At 38.0% G+C, this 14,638-nt stretch overlaps 1 protein-coding gene across 1 annotated transcript in view; it reads left to right on the top strand.

The window, feature by feature from the left end:
• Nucleotides 1-14,638, top strand: part of Rap2a (RAP2A, member of RAS oncogene family) — a gene marked incomplete at its 5' end in the record, with an annotated part of 39,447 nt that continues 24,809 nt past the window's right edge. Inside the window, 1 exon segment of the mRNA XM_005374084.2 lies at nucleotides 1-170. Within this exon segment, the coding sequence (XP_005374141.2) occupies nucleotides 1-170 (170 nt within the window).

Raw genomic sequence — 14,638 nt, 5'->3', positions numbered from 1 at the left:
TCGCCGTCGGTGCTGGAGATCCTGGACACGGCGGGCACCGAGCAGTTCGCGTCCATGCGGGACCTGTACATCAAGAACGGCCAGGGCTTCATCCTCGTCTACAGCCTGGTCAACCAGCAGAGCTTCCAGGACATCAAGCCCATGCGCGACCAGATCATCCGCGTGAAGCGGTGAGCGGGCCGGGCGGCGGGCGGGCGGGGAGCTGTCTGGGGAGAGGCCGGCTCCAGGCTGCATCCGCCGCCTCCTCCCGAATCGCAAATCGGAGCGCTTTGTTTCCCAACTAAAAAATTTGGCATCCCGTGAACCCGCACTGCACGGCCCTTTGTCTCTTGGCTATCATTAGTGGCGCTGGTTCAGAGCCCCGAAGGAAACAAAGTTTAAAACTTGCAGGGGGGCGGAGGGGCGCGGAGGGGTGTGTGTGGAGAAGGCAGCTGGGCAAGGATGGGCGAGGCTTGTCCGGACGAACACGCGCAAATGCACCTTTGCAGCGCTTGACAGCAAACAGTGCACACACGTATCCTCTCGTAGAGTCAGTTCCACAGGACCGAGACCGTTCTTGTCTCAGAAGAGGCTTCAGGGCTGTCAGGGCGTTTTGCAGAAACTAGACTCCCTAGTGCAAAACTTTAGAGACAGATTATCAAATTATTTGAAGGCAGAATAGCTCAGTGGGGCTGAGAGAGGATTAGCATATAGGCACAGATATACTATTCATATTTTTAAAACGAGGCTTAACTTTTTTCTTTAATCTAGCCACTTTCCTCTCCCTCCCTCCCCAAACGGGCATTCCTGGAAATAATACAAGAGTCTTCAGAGGTTTGACTCAAGTATAAACGGATTTAAACTTGATGCAAATAAGTTCTTTCCTGATAGATCCTTCTGAGATACGCATTTTGGAAATATGGCCGATAGTTTAAATGGTCTGCTTGATTGTTGTCTGTTAAATTGATGGAGTTTATTTTTCCCTCTAATTTTAAGATTTGAAATGTCACATGCCAGAGTTTAGGTAGATTTTTTTTCTAATTGTTTTTTAATTACCCAGGACTGTTTTGTCTGGTCTTTATTAGTTGATGCTATTAACGTTGTGTCATTTTCTTTTTTCCTGTTTTATTCTACGTAGAGGCCTAAATTTGAAGACATGTGCTAAAGATAGTCATATGTGTATTGTAGGAACAAGCACGTTGTAAGTCAGTTTGAGTCTACTAGCTTCAAAGAGCTCGGATCACGGTCATTTCTGCTCAGGAGGTGCTAAAAATTTTGTTACAGGTACTTGGTTGTTAGTGCAACCTACAAGAACGGAATGAAGCCCCTCTCCCCACTGCCCGACCCCGTCTCATTGAGTATGCCTTTAAATAGCTAAACTAAAAGTTTACATTACTTCTTGCATTAAATTGCAAATTAAAATACACCTAATACGTTCATGGTCACTATTCTGTTCTCCAGTCTGTGACTAATAACTTTTTACTTCCCCAGCCTCTTTTTCTTAAAGGTGTTTTGTAGGTAAGAGATGAACAGTTTTGACATTGAATTTAGTGTATGTATATGACATTTAAGAGGCTACATTTAAGTGACTCAAATTCTTCATTGTTACCCCCTTCTCCAGTACCTCTCAATTAAAAAGAAAACAAACATAGTCTCATACATTGCCACTTGGCATTTTTAGGCCAAATAATCCAAGTAAATGTTCCTGCTGTCCCACCTTCACATCTGAACGCATACATATAAAAGCGTGAAGATGCATGCATACACTGCTACAGGGCTAACTCTTGACAGAAGCCTCAGGGAAAGAAATGACAAAATACTGGATAGCATGGGCCACATAGTTTTGTAATTATTTTTTTTTAAGACAGGGTCTCACTTTGTAATTTAGGCTGGACTCGAACTCTCAGCAGCCCTCCTGCCTCAGCCTCCTGAGGGATTATAGATATATACCACCACACTCAGCAATTTTGTAGTTTCTTATGAAATAGTGCAGCTTGCTTTTCTTAGCAATAATACTTTTCTCAGTCTACAGGGGTAGCGTGTACTAACACACTTTGCACTATGACCCAGGAAATGCAAATAAGATGAAATTCTACTTACACGGGTACCATTTTACTCAGTCTCAGTTCTCGACATTGATTAGCTGAATTAGAGTTCAAAACTCTCACTGCAATTCAATGGTTGTATACATAAGAAACACTAACGCCCTTGTATGCCTTGCCATGATCTCATCTGGCTTCCAAATCTACAGTGTTATGAACAACTTAAATGTAAAGGGAAAGAAGATTAGGTACAGATTACATCTATTTATAATGCCGTATATGTATAAGCCACATAGTATTATGGTAGATATAAGAGTTCTTTAACTCCTCCCACTTAAAAATGAAACGTGATTTTCAAATGAGTGAATTTTCTATACTTTTGGGGACCAGTTTTTAAAGGAACCAGTTGCTGTAGCAGGTATTCAGGAATTGTTTCCTGTTCTTTGCCTATTGTATGCAGTTGGCTGCTTTATGTATTTCATACAGCAGTTATTGAGATTTAATATTACCATAACATAGGTGATACGAAAGTTCAGAAAGATTTGGTGGTGTCTTATCCAAGACCGTCAGTGATGGAGAGGAGATTTAAACCAAGATCTGTATAAATCCTTGTACTATATCCCACTTTATCTTTCACCTTGGTATCTCCTGGCACATTTAATATGCAGTCTTTCATCCAGGTCAACACTGTTCAATAGAAATATAATGTGAACCAAATAGGTAATTGAAAAATTTGTAGTAACTGATTTAAAAAATATAAACAGGTAAAGTTAATCTTAATAATACAGTTAACCCACTATAGCCAAAACATTGCCATTTTGTCATGTTACCATTATTCAAAGTTATTAACAGGGTGTTGTATTTATATTGTCTTTGAAATCTGGTGTGTGATACTTACAGTACATCTTGTGCAAACTAAACACTTTTTAAGTGTTTAATTGTCACAAATGGCTACAGACCATCAAATTGGATAGCACGGGTGTAAGGTATATATAGTTTTGGGAAATGCTTATTCCCACGCGCCTCAGTTTTCTTATCTGTAAAATAGAGAATAGCATGCATCTTCCAGAATCATTGGATTTGAATTAGATAAGGTGTATGAAGGTGCTCAACACAACACCTGGTACACTAAAAGGTTCAAAAAATTCTAGTTGTCTTTCCTTTATCAATAGCTTGTCACCCTCCCGCCCTTAAGTTTTACCCTTGAAAAAATTGAAACTTTCTATCAGTAATTGTATTTTGATATCCAAACCTAGAAAAGGCAGAGTGAGACTAAAAATCAGTAGGAATTAAAACAATCCTTGGAAGATATTTTGTTGGTATTCTCTTAAAATATTTCCCTTTATAAGGAATCTTTTTTAAAGGCAAGAAACTTTAAGTATAGTGCTAATCCATAGCCAAGCAATGACATGGAACTTTCCACTGGAGTGTTACAATTTGGAATTATAACACTCTTTTATGCTTTTTTGCTTTTTAAAAATATAAAATTGACCCATACTCCCATGAGTGTTTATAGGTACACACACAAAAAAAACACTTGTCAAAGTCACGTGGACCAACTGAAAATAGTTATGAGTATAAATTCATATGCTTTCCTTAATTTGACTTTGGGTGAGATCTCACACGTGCGTGCGCGCGCGCACACACACACGATAGAGGTACAGGATATGTTTCAATTGTAAATTGAAATTCTAAAACTAGAATTCTTCTATTTTCATAATTGCTTCTCTCTGTCCTTCCCACCCCAGAGTTAGCCGTAGTCCCAACTTGAAGTATCTTGGAACATGCCGCTCAAGGCCTACTTGTTCTTAGGATAAAGCCCAGGAACCTTCAGCATGACCTTTAAAGCCCAGTGTGACCGTGTCCCTCCCTGCTTTGCAGCCGCACCTCTTGTAGTCCTTAGTATATACCCAGCACCCTGGCGGTATCTTAATTCCCTGAACCATCCTTTGTCCGGGCTCTCCTGCCTGTAGAAATCTTCCACCTTTTGGCAGAGTTAATTTCCACTCACTCTTCCACCCTGCTTAAAAGATTTTTTCCCCACTTGGGGAAGCCTCTACCTGAATTAACTTTCGTCTTTCCACATTAGAACAATTTCATGTCTCACCCCTTTTCTCAGCTATGCAGACTTTCAACATCAGTGTACTTTGCCCTTTCTCTTTTCTTTCTAGCACTCATCAATATTTACTTGTTTGATTTATGTGCAGACAGTCTTTCTCACTAAATTTGAAGTCCATGTGGCTAGCATAGCTTCTGGCACATAGGAGATGATCAAAATATGTCCAAGTAAGGAATGTTCCAACAGAAAAGTATTTGCACTGTCCTTTGGTCTCAGTTCCCCCAAACATTTTAGTGTTACGGATGGAGGGGGAGGATTTTCAAAGTTGATTTTGCAGATGGAGGACAGAACCTGCCTTCAGCGCTTTCTGGGAAAGTACATCTAGTTGGGCTAACAAGGGAAGAGGTAAAGTTTAAGATAAACCTCAAAGAATCAGCGCATGATGTCTTCCAGATGGAGGAAATGGCATGGAAAATGCTTAGAATGTGTTTTTTTTGAATGTTAAATAGACCATATTGACTACAGTAGGAACTTACATAGTAGTCTGAGGGCAGGTAAGGTGAAAAAATTTAAAGCTAACTTAACAGTTACAAATATTGTGATAATCCAGTATCTATGAAGTGTAAAGATTCCCAATTAGCATGGTGTCTATAGTAAGAGTTTTGTTGTAAAAAATGAATTAATCAAACAGTGGAAGAGGGAAAGGTCAAAAGTAACCTTGACATTTTTAACATAAGTGAATAGGATTATGGAGGAATTGCTAGGAGAGATTATTTGGGAGATAGTAATCAAACAGATAGCTGTGCCTAATGAGTAATTAGAATATTTGAATAAAGCCTCAAAGGTCAGGTTATGTATGAATGTAAATGCTCAGGATCATCTGCATAGTTCGGATTGAGAGAGTAGATAGAGTTTGAAGAGTAGAAATGTATAGATATGGCTAGGAATAGAAATTGGAAATGAGTGAACATAGCCAAGGATAGAACTTGAGAGCTGTAAGATAAACAGCAGAGACTTTGTATGTTGCACCACACCAGGAGGTGTGAAGTGTTTTAAGATTGGGGAAAGATATTGATTGTACTACCCAAAAGTTTCTGCTCGTTAAAAATTATTAATATTTTCATAGCGTTTAGGTGATCAGCTGATTGTTTGCCTTTTCCTCCTCATAGTAAGTAGCAATAAAAGCCTACTCTAAAACAGAAGCACATTGCCAATTGATATTTGGCCTGTGACCAATTGGTAATGTAGAACTGAAATCAGAGAATATTTTAAATGAGGTCTGCCCCAAGTGAGTGCAACTTACGGAATTCTACTTTCCCAGCAACTAGAGATACCTCCTTGCCCAGTAACCAGAATTTATTTATTTATTTTTTTTTGGTGGGGGGGGTGTTTTTTTTCCAGTAATGAGAATCGAACTCACGACCTCGCGCTTGCCAGGCAGGCGCTGTGCTGCTGAGCTAAATCACCAGCCCCAAGCCAGAATTTAATCCAAAGCTAGACCTCCAAGGTACAGACTTTAAGAGCCATAAATCACTTTTTAAAAATTAATAAGTAGATATCATGAAAAATTGATGACTAAATCATATCAATCAAACATAAAAAATTAGAGTATTGAGAACAGGACTACTGGTAAGAGCTGTACCCATTTAATATATACATAAAACTAAGGTTTAAAAACTGAACAAGTGGTCACAAAATAGAACATTAGTGTCAAAAAACATTGATAGTGTAATAAGTTTAAGAAAGGGATATGATATAAATAGTAAGAGCTATTCAGGTGCTCAGAAATTTATTTTAAAATGATTCTAAGAGCTCAGTGTTTTTCATAACCTTTGTGTCTTTTTTAAAAAAAAACTTTTTATTGAGCTCTGATTGACATACACAATGCTGCACATTCTTAATACTTAAAACTTGATTTGTGTATAAGTAAATATGAATCCATGAGACCACCACCCCAAACTATGCCATTAACTTGTTTATCACTTCTAAACATTTCCATCCGTCCTGTTTCTTCATTCATGCTTAGTTTTTGCTGTATTGTAAAATCAGAATATTACAATATAGTTTCCTCTTTGCCAACCCATGATGGGAATTTTTAAAGTTCGCTCACAGATAGGGGATGATCTCTCTTCATCTCTAATATTCTGTGTAAGCACTTTTCCCTCTAGTTGAAGAGAAAGGGGACTGGGTAAAGTTTAATAATGAACCTTAAAGAATCAACAGCTTGTGACTTGTAAGCATTTTCTCTTTCAGGTTTGGTGATAATTGCATCAATAAAATCTATAATTAGAGGAATTATTATAATGATTTTTTTAAGAGAAGGGGGCAAAAATAAATAACTGGCCACCAACCATGTGCATTCTACTGCACATGGACAGAAGGTATCAGATCCCTTTGCATATTGAGAACCTGACAAGAGCATCAATGCAAAGTTTGAAAGGCGACATGACTATCATGACATACAGGACGTTAGAAGGGCATGGTGTTGACTTTCTAGCTATATTTTAGGAAAAATCATAAATTAATTAGTAAACATTAAGGAGGAGGTACAGGAACTAATTAAAATGTCTTTAGGTGGCACTCTGCACAGGAAGAACCAACATAGAGTTTTTATTTGCTAACCTTTTCCAATAGTAATACACTTAAATAATTTAATTATAGGGGAAATTATATATGGGACATTAAAGTATATATATTATGTATTTATACACACTTGTGTATGTGTAGTCAGAGGTCTTTACCAGAAAAAATATATACACTACTTAATTTAAGGGAATTTTTTTCAAGGGTAGTTTTAATTCTATACTGCTTTTCTCATTGTCTTCCTTAGGCCCCAGTGGAAAAACAAGTAACTTCACTCTGGATTTTCTTTACTTGTGTTTTGACTTTATCCTATTATTTGTTTCTCTTATGCTTCTCTTTTCTAATGTACCTATATTTTTCAGGCCTTTGGTATTAAAAGAGTTGTGAATGCTGTAAATCTTTTGGGAATATATTAGAATTTGAGTAGATTTTCAAAGAAGATAAAACTTACAGAGGCTAAATGGTTAACAAAAGTAAACGTACAGGCATAGGATTTCTAAGAAATTTTAATTGTACACAGAAATATGCCATATATATTTTTACCTTTGTGTTGGTTAAACTGACAGTTGTGGTTCACTTCATTAAAAAAATTATTCTTAGCTTTAGACACTAAATATACCTTTATGCTTTACCAGATCAAACTGAGCTTTTGACATAATCAGCTGAGTCCAAGACAGGGCAGCATGTGGCAGAGGAGCAGCAGTTCATGGTGGAAGAAAACACCAAAAGCAACAAGAAAGAAGGTGCTAGACAAGCCTCTTTCTGTCCCTTACATTATATCCAGTCTACTGGGGTTAGGGTGGTGCCAATCCAATCAGTGGACTGATCTAGCAGTCATCTACCCTTAATCCCAGCACCCCTAATCCCAGCATTGCTCTACAAATCCGTCACACACTCTAGATTCAGCCACCTCCGAAAAAACTCTGTGACTACATGAGGATTTAGTGGGACATCTAGATACAAACCATAATAACTAAGTACTGTACATTCATAAAGTTTAAAGAAATCAAAATATCTGAAAATGGAATAGTTCAAGTTGTTACCATTTTATCATGGTGTTTACAGAATACTAAATAGATTGAACTTTGACCACCAGAAAAATTAAAACCTTTTTGGAAATATTGGGCCCAGTATTCTATATCACTTTTACTTTTTCCTTAAAAAGTGGTATTTCAGTTTAAATTGAAGGTCATTGTTACAAAACGCAATGTTCATAAGCATGTCCTCTGAGTCAGTTGTCACTGGTGTATTGTACTAAGTCATAGTTTGGAAATGTCTTACTTTGCCCATTGCTGAGGCAAAATACCTAACACCCAAAATTAAAGGAGGAAAGGTTTATTTTAGCTCACAATTTGTCGAGGTTTCAATCCATAGTCAGATGACTCCAAGGAGGGGTGGCATGACAGGAGAAATAGTTCATGACAGGAAGGAAGGAGCAAGCATCAAGCCTTCCTTTCCGGTTTATCCCATGCAGGCTACAAGCCAATTGGATGGTGTCAACCACACCCAGGACAGGCCTTTCCATCAGCCACACCCACAACAGTGCTAAACCAATCAGCAGAGAAATCTAGTTATCACATCCCTAATCCAGTATCACATACCCATGTTGTAACCACTCCCAAAAGCCCCACAAGGGAGCTCATGGCGCCTTTGGGGACATTGTACATACATATACAGTGGTACCTTGATTCATGAATATAATTCTTTCCGCAGTTATCATCACAAACTGAACTAGAGAAGAACCGAATCAAATTCAGTGGTTAGATTCACTGTTGGCCTTATGGGAAAATTTGATTCAGTTCTTGTCCAATTCAGTTTTTGACCAGAATCATGGGAGGAATTACGTTCATGAACCAAGGTACCACTATAAACCATAACATTCCAGCTCTGGTCCCTAAAACACTCATGCCCTTTCCTTTATGCAAAGTACATTTAGTCCATCTCTAAGAATTGCCAAAGCCCTAACAATTTTAGAATTGCTGAAAAGTCCAAGTTCAAATTCTCCTGTGAGGGGCTGGGGATTTAGCTCAGCAGCACAGTGCCTGCCTGGCAAGCTCAAGGTTGTGAGTTTGATTCCTGGTACCAGAAGAAAAACAAAAACAAAAACAAAACAAAAAAAAACAAATTCTCCTGTGAGATTTAAGGCAAACTTCAAGCCTCTAGAAATGTGAGCAGTTAAACATTTCCAGTATACAATGGCACAAGATAAACATTCCCATTCCAAAAGGTACAAATAGCCAGCTAGAAAGGAATGGAGCCAAAGCAAGAGCAAAATTCAGTAGGGCAAACAGTAAATCCTGTAGTTCCATGTCTAGCTCCCAAGACAGTCTGGAAAAATGTGAACTTCAAAGGGCTCAGGTGGCTCCACCCCTACAGCACTGCCTGTGTTTGTAGCCTTTGTGGCTTTTCTCTTGGGCTGGCTCTCCTCAGGTCCACATTCCTGACTTCTTCAACCTTTGGGGGACTCCTGCACTTTTGTCGTCATGTGCACACCTTCAAATATTGTCCTCCTAGTGCCACACTGCCTGGCCTTCCAGACTTTCTTCTGAAATCAGGGTGGAAGTCTTCCTGATCCCACAACTCTTGGATTTTGCATGTAGCCAGTCTTCTTTCTCTCTTAGATATAGAGGTTGAGTGCCTGGATTATTGAACACTATGAACCCAGTCCTGAGGAACAACTTCCTTGTATCTTTACCATTCTGGAACGAGGTACTCTGGTGCTCATCTCTCAAAGCAAAGTCATACTTTTGCAATTTTGAGCCTGAAGAGCTTGGATTTCACTGGTTCCTCATATGCCACCAATGCATATTTTGTTGCCCTGCTGTAAAGTAGTTACCTTTTTAATGCTAATATTTTCAGAGAGAAACCGTATTCTCTTCAGTTTTGACTTTACATGTCCTAGGTTTATGAGAGCCTCCTTTGTGATGAAATTCAAAACTTTTTGAATTGCTCAAATTGTGCCATTTGCTCTTGATTCTCAAAGTAGAACTGGCCAAAAATCCCTGACTAGCTGGGCCTAGTGGTGCATAACTGTAATCCTAATACTGGTGAGGCTGAGAGACAGGAGGATCACTGCAAGTTCAAAGCCAGCATGGGCTACATAGTGAGTTCAAGGCCAGCCAGAACTACATAGCAAGACCCTGTCTCAAAAAAAAAAAAAAAAAAATCCCTGACAGTACCCATGCCACAACCTGAATATTGAGCTGCCTTGAAATTTCCTCCACAAGATGAATTAGTCCTCTGTCCTTAGTCTCCTTCAAAGATTCAGGACATGAACAAAATGCATACAAATCTTTTCTTGCAGCATAACACATATGGTCTGGATTCCAACTGCCCATGGAGTCTTTGTTCCAAATTGAAATCTCCTGAACCCAGTCTTTTTCATCTTTTTTTAAAGTCAGCATTTTGATCTTCTGAGCTCTGACAAGAATCTCCCACCAAGCTCAAGCATTCTTGGATTCAACCTGCATCTTGAAACCTTTCCAAACTGCTCCACAAACCACTTGTAAAGTCTTCCACATCGCATAATCAGTTATTCACCACAACAACTCCACCACTTCAACACCAAAATATGTCTTAATCACTTTCCCCATCATTGAGACACAATACCCAACATCCACAGATTAAAGGAGGAAGAATTTATTTTAGTTCACAGTTTGTAGAAGTTTCAGTCCATAGTCAACCAACTCCAAGGCAGAATGGTATAGTGCAGAGGCCTGAGCTGAGAAAAGCTGCTGACCTCAGAGCATGAAGCAAAGAACTGGGAAGGAAAATAAACCATTCCAGGCCATGTCCCTAGTGATCTGCCTTTTCCAGCCAGACCCCACCTCCTAAATAAATTCAGCTGTCAACTCCTGTACTCCAGTCACCTTCCACAGACTCCATCTGTGAGTGCATGAGGCTCTTGGGGGAATCTAGATATAAACCGTAACAGTTGTTATGTATAACAAAACAAAATATTAGGGAAAAGTCTGTCTTCTTCTGCTGGGCCATTCAACAGTAGCTTTTTACATTTTCTTAACCAGAGCCATCAGTAAGAAATGCATTTTATATTGTGACACACTGTACACACAGGCATAAATATAAGTAGCTGAAACTAGTGTTTCATAAAGCAATAAACTTACTTTGTCACCTATATTACATTTTGTATTCATTCTTTTCTGATTTACTCACTTTTTAAGTGGTCTTCATGACCCACCAGGCGATCTCATCACACATTATTTGGAAGCACTGTACTGAATCAGTTCACTCTAAGAACACTAAATAGAACTATCTGCTTAGTATTTTTAAATGGATTATCTCTTGCCTGCTTTTCCTACAGTGCTATGTAAGGGTACAAAAATGAAATAACTTCCTAATATTCATTAGTAAATACTACCTCAATTACAGAGAAAGCATTTATTCACTGAAGAAAAATTACTGAAAGTGTACCTTTTGAGGAAGCATTTAGCACAATTTGCTGTGTATATATTAGACTGTGAAGTTGTATTTTTTTTGTAGTCTTGTTCATTCTAGTAAAGCAGTATAGCCCTTGTCTTCTGAAAACCTAGAACAGATCAAGGGATATTATACAGGTTGAACATCCCTACTCCAAAAATGTGAAATTCAAAATGCTGCCAAACCCAAAACTTTTTTTTTCCCAAAACTTTTAATACACACACAGTGCTACAATTGGGAAATTCAACCTGACAGCCAAAATATAGGTGCACTAAAAATACTGCATAAAATTATTTTCAGGCTGTATAAAGGGGTACATGAAAGAAAAATAAATGAAAGCCACACACTTGGATTCCATTCCCAATATACCTTGTTATGTATATTCAAATATTCCAAAAACTAAAGTATGTCTAATGCCAAGCATTTCAGAAAGGGAAATGTCAATCTGTAGTAATAGACTTAAACACATGATTGCTGGGTCATCCATTACTACAACTAGTTGTTGAGGAGGTTTGGGAAGGTTTGCTGCATTGGCCCAGGATGGTATTGATTCAATAAAATAGATGAAGACAATAAAATAAATGAAGAGTACCATAATTATAGTATCTTCAAACCACTTGATAAAGTTACCCAGGAGAATCATTGTGAACCTTTACTTAAAACATTTAGGAGTGTTACTTCTCATGCTTTCCATCCCTTTAAAATTAATAATTCAAATGTGGAAATCCTACATCATATTAATAATTCAATACATATTAGTATTTTCTTTAGTGGATGCCTTTACAGCTCTCTGTAGATGAAATCTTAGTGTTTTTCTCTACAAATTGGTTAGAGAATTTTATCCTACACTCCAAATACATCTGTCTTTTGGTTTCCAATGAACTTAACAAATATTTTACATATACACATACACTAATTCTCTAACACAGAACTGTGATGTGCAGGCTAATAATCTGAAGACAGCTAAGTGTTAATGTGGTTGAAGGTGAGCTCTAGCACTTACTAGTTATATAATTAAGAGCAAGTTAATATTCTCAACATTTTAATTTCTTCTGTAGTATAGATTTAGTAACTAATGTGGTAGTGAATATAGTGCTTCTTTATATAGTAATCTAAAACATCAGTAATAAAGTTTCAACAGAAATGGGAACAAAATCCAAGCATTTATCTATCTTTGTAAGATAGTACACTGCCATGTTGTTTCTTAGAAATTAGGTCATTTGCCTTTTTATATCTTCACAAATTACATACCTAATCTGATAGCACATTTCCATTTTGACCATTGTTTTCGCCCATTTTAAACCCTTGCAGTATGTACTATAGATCTTATAAATACCTTGAGAGCTTTGTGCTTTGTGCTCTTGCCTGTCCTTAGAGACCTAAACATGTTGGCTGTAAGTGGTGGCAATATGTTTTTGTGGCTCACAAGGAATTACAGTAACTTTTAGTACATGTACTTCAAATATAAAAATGGTGTATAGAAAGTAATGAGCATATAATTTTAGTGTTTGCCAAACAATACTTATTTTTTAAATACTGGCAGTGATAGTAAACCTTTTTATTAATATCAAAAATTATCTATGATATGACAATTTTAACAATTTTCATGGTTAGTTACATATTGTAAAGTGTTGACAGAACTTTTTAACAAATCGGTTCCAGAAAAAGTTTGTATCTTTGCATAAAAATTACCACTATCAAGTTCAGATAATATGGTTTAAGCCATCTCATTTGCATAGCATTACCATGGACATTATGAACAGTAAGTATTAGATACTATCTTTATCTTTCTGGTAAGCCAGAATATACTATCACTGAGTATATGTTTGACAGTATTGACCTACACAGAAATGAGTTTTTTAAATAATTTGATTTCTAAGTTTCTAAATACTCTTCCACCCAAAACATTGCTTTTAGTAGGCTATTTCATCTAAGGAGTCTTTCATTTCTTGTAACTCTTATAGAAGGTCAGGAATTGGACTATAGAACTAATGATGACAATTATGTATTTACATTGGATGTTTTAACCCATACAGGCTGCTACACCAAAATACCCTACAGTGAGTAATTTATAAATAATAGAAGTTTATTGCTGACAGTTTTGGAAGCAGGCAACTACATAATCAAAGTGCCGCCAGATGAGAGTCTGTTCTTTATAGATGGTGCCTCTTGCTGCATTCTCTTACTGTGGAATGGACAAAATGAAGCTTTTTATAAGGGCACTAATACCTTTCATGAGGTCACAACCCTCATGACCTAATCACCTCCTGAGGTCCCCACTCTCCATTCTGTCACATTGAGGATTAAGTTTCCTCATGTGAATTGGGGAGATAAACATTAAGACCACAGCAGTAAATTTAGTACTTTTATCCTCTCTATCCAAAGGTAACTCCTTCCTCCCCCAAATGGCACGTATATACTGTCTTCTAAACTTCGGCCATCAGTAATATTGGCTGATACAGTGAAAGGCAGGATGCCCTTCCTTAGGACAAATAGTTAAATGTGTACATGTGTGAAGGCCAACTGGTAAGTCTGTTATGTTACATACACATGCATACATTGACTAACTTGACTTAAAATTTTTAGTTTATTTTTTAAGAGCAGGGGATGAGAAAAGAATTTCTCAGTGGGCAATTCAGTTTTTACATAATAATACAAAATTTGACACAAAAAACTTTTTAGTGATCTGGCCTTAAGGAGCCATATTATTTACATAAATTCTATGTCTGCTCTTGCTCCCAATGGCCAACAACTAATCTTGAAGTGTTGTTACCATTGTTGGGGAAATTCAGGACGTCCATCCAGGACAGCTTGTGTGAGCTCAGCAAGGAGAATGCTATGACCCATAGCAGCCTTCACCCTGAGAGAGGCAGCCAGAGTGTGAGTGTTTGCCATCCCTGCCTAACAAATTAGTACCTTAGTTGTGGCAGCACACCTTCCAGTGCTACTTTAAAAGGCTATTCTTGATGACAGAAAATGTTTGTTCCTAAAGCCACCCAAACATACTATCTGATTTTATAGAAAGAAGTACCATACATTTATGGAGGCAGGGAAGGCAGTATCTTCCACTGCTGCCATCAGCACATTCTAATCTTAAAGCTTTTCTTCGAAGGCCATCCTGAATGACTTCTGACAACCTCGTGTATCGTTTCCCTTGAGTAAGTACACTGCTTTGATCCATTCCCTCTCCTCCAGAGGTGAGCACGTACCTGGACAGTTCAGGTGTAGGCCTCTTGTCCTGCACATTCACTACAGTAACCCTTTCCCTCTTCAAAGTGTCCCAGTAAATGGTATGGTCACTCAAAACTCTTACCTCAAACTCTGGTGTTTTGTTTGGTTTTGTTTTTGTTTTTTCTTCGGTACCGGGAACTGAGCTCACGACCTTGCGCTTGCCAGGCAGACGCTTTGCCGCTAAGCTAAATCCCCAGCCCCAGACTCTGGTTTTTATAATCCTGACAGTTTAAATCTCATTTTCCCACGTAATTTAGTGTTGTCTAGTCTATGTAGTATCTTCTTTGACTGGCCAGCATCCTTACTG

Source organism: Chinchilla lanigera, unplaced genomic scaffold (assembly GCF_000276665.1).
Source record: "Chinchilla lanigera isolate Chin_1 unplaced genomic scaffold, ChiLan1.0 scaffold00003, whole genome shotgun sequence".
NCBI lineage: Eukaryota > Metazoa > Chordata > Mammalia > Rodentia > Chinchillidae > Chinchilla > Chinchilla lanigera.
This window is presented reverse-complemented; position numbering and strand designations above follow the sequence as displayed.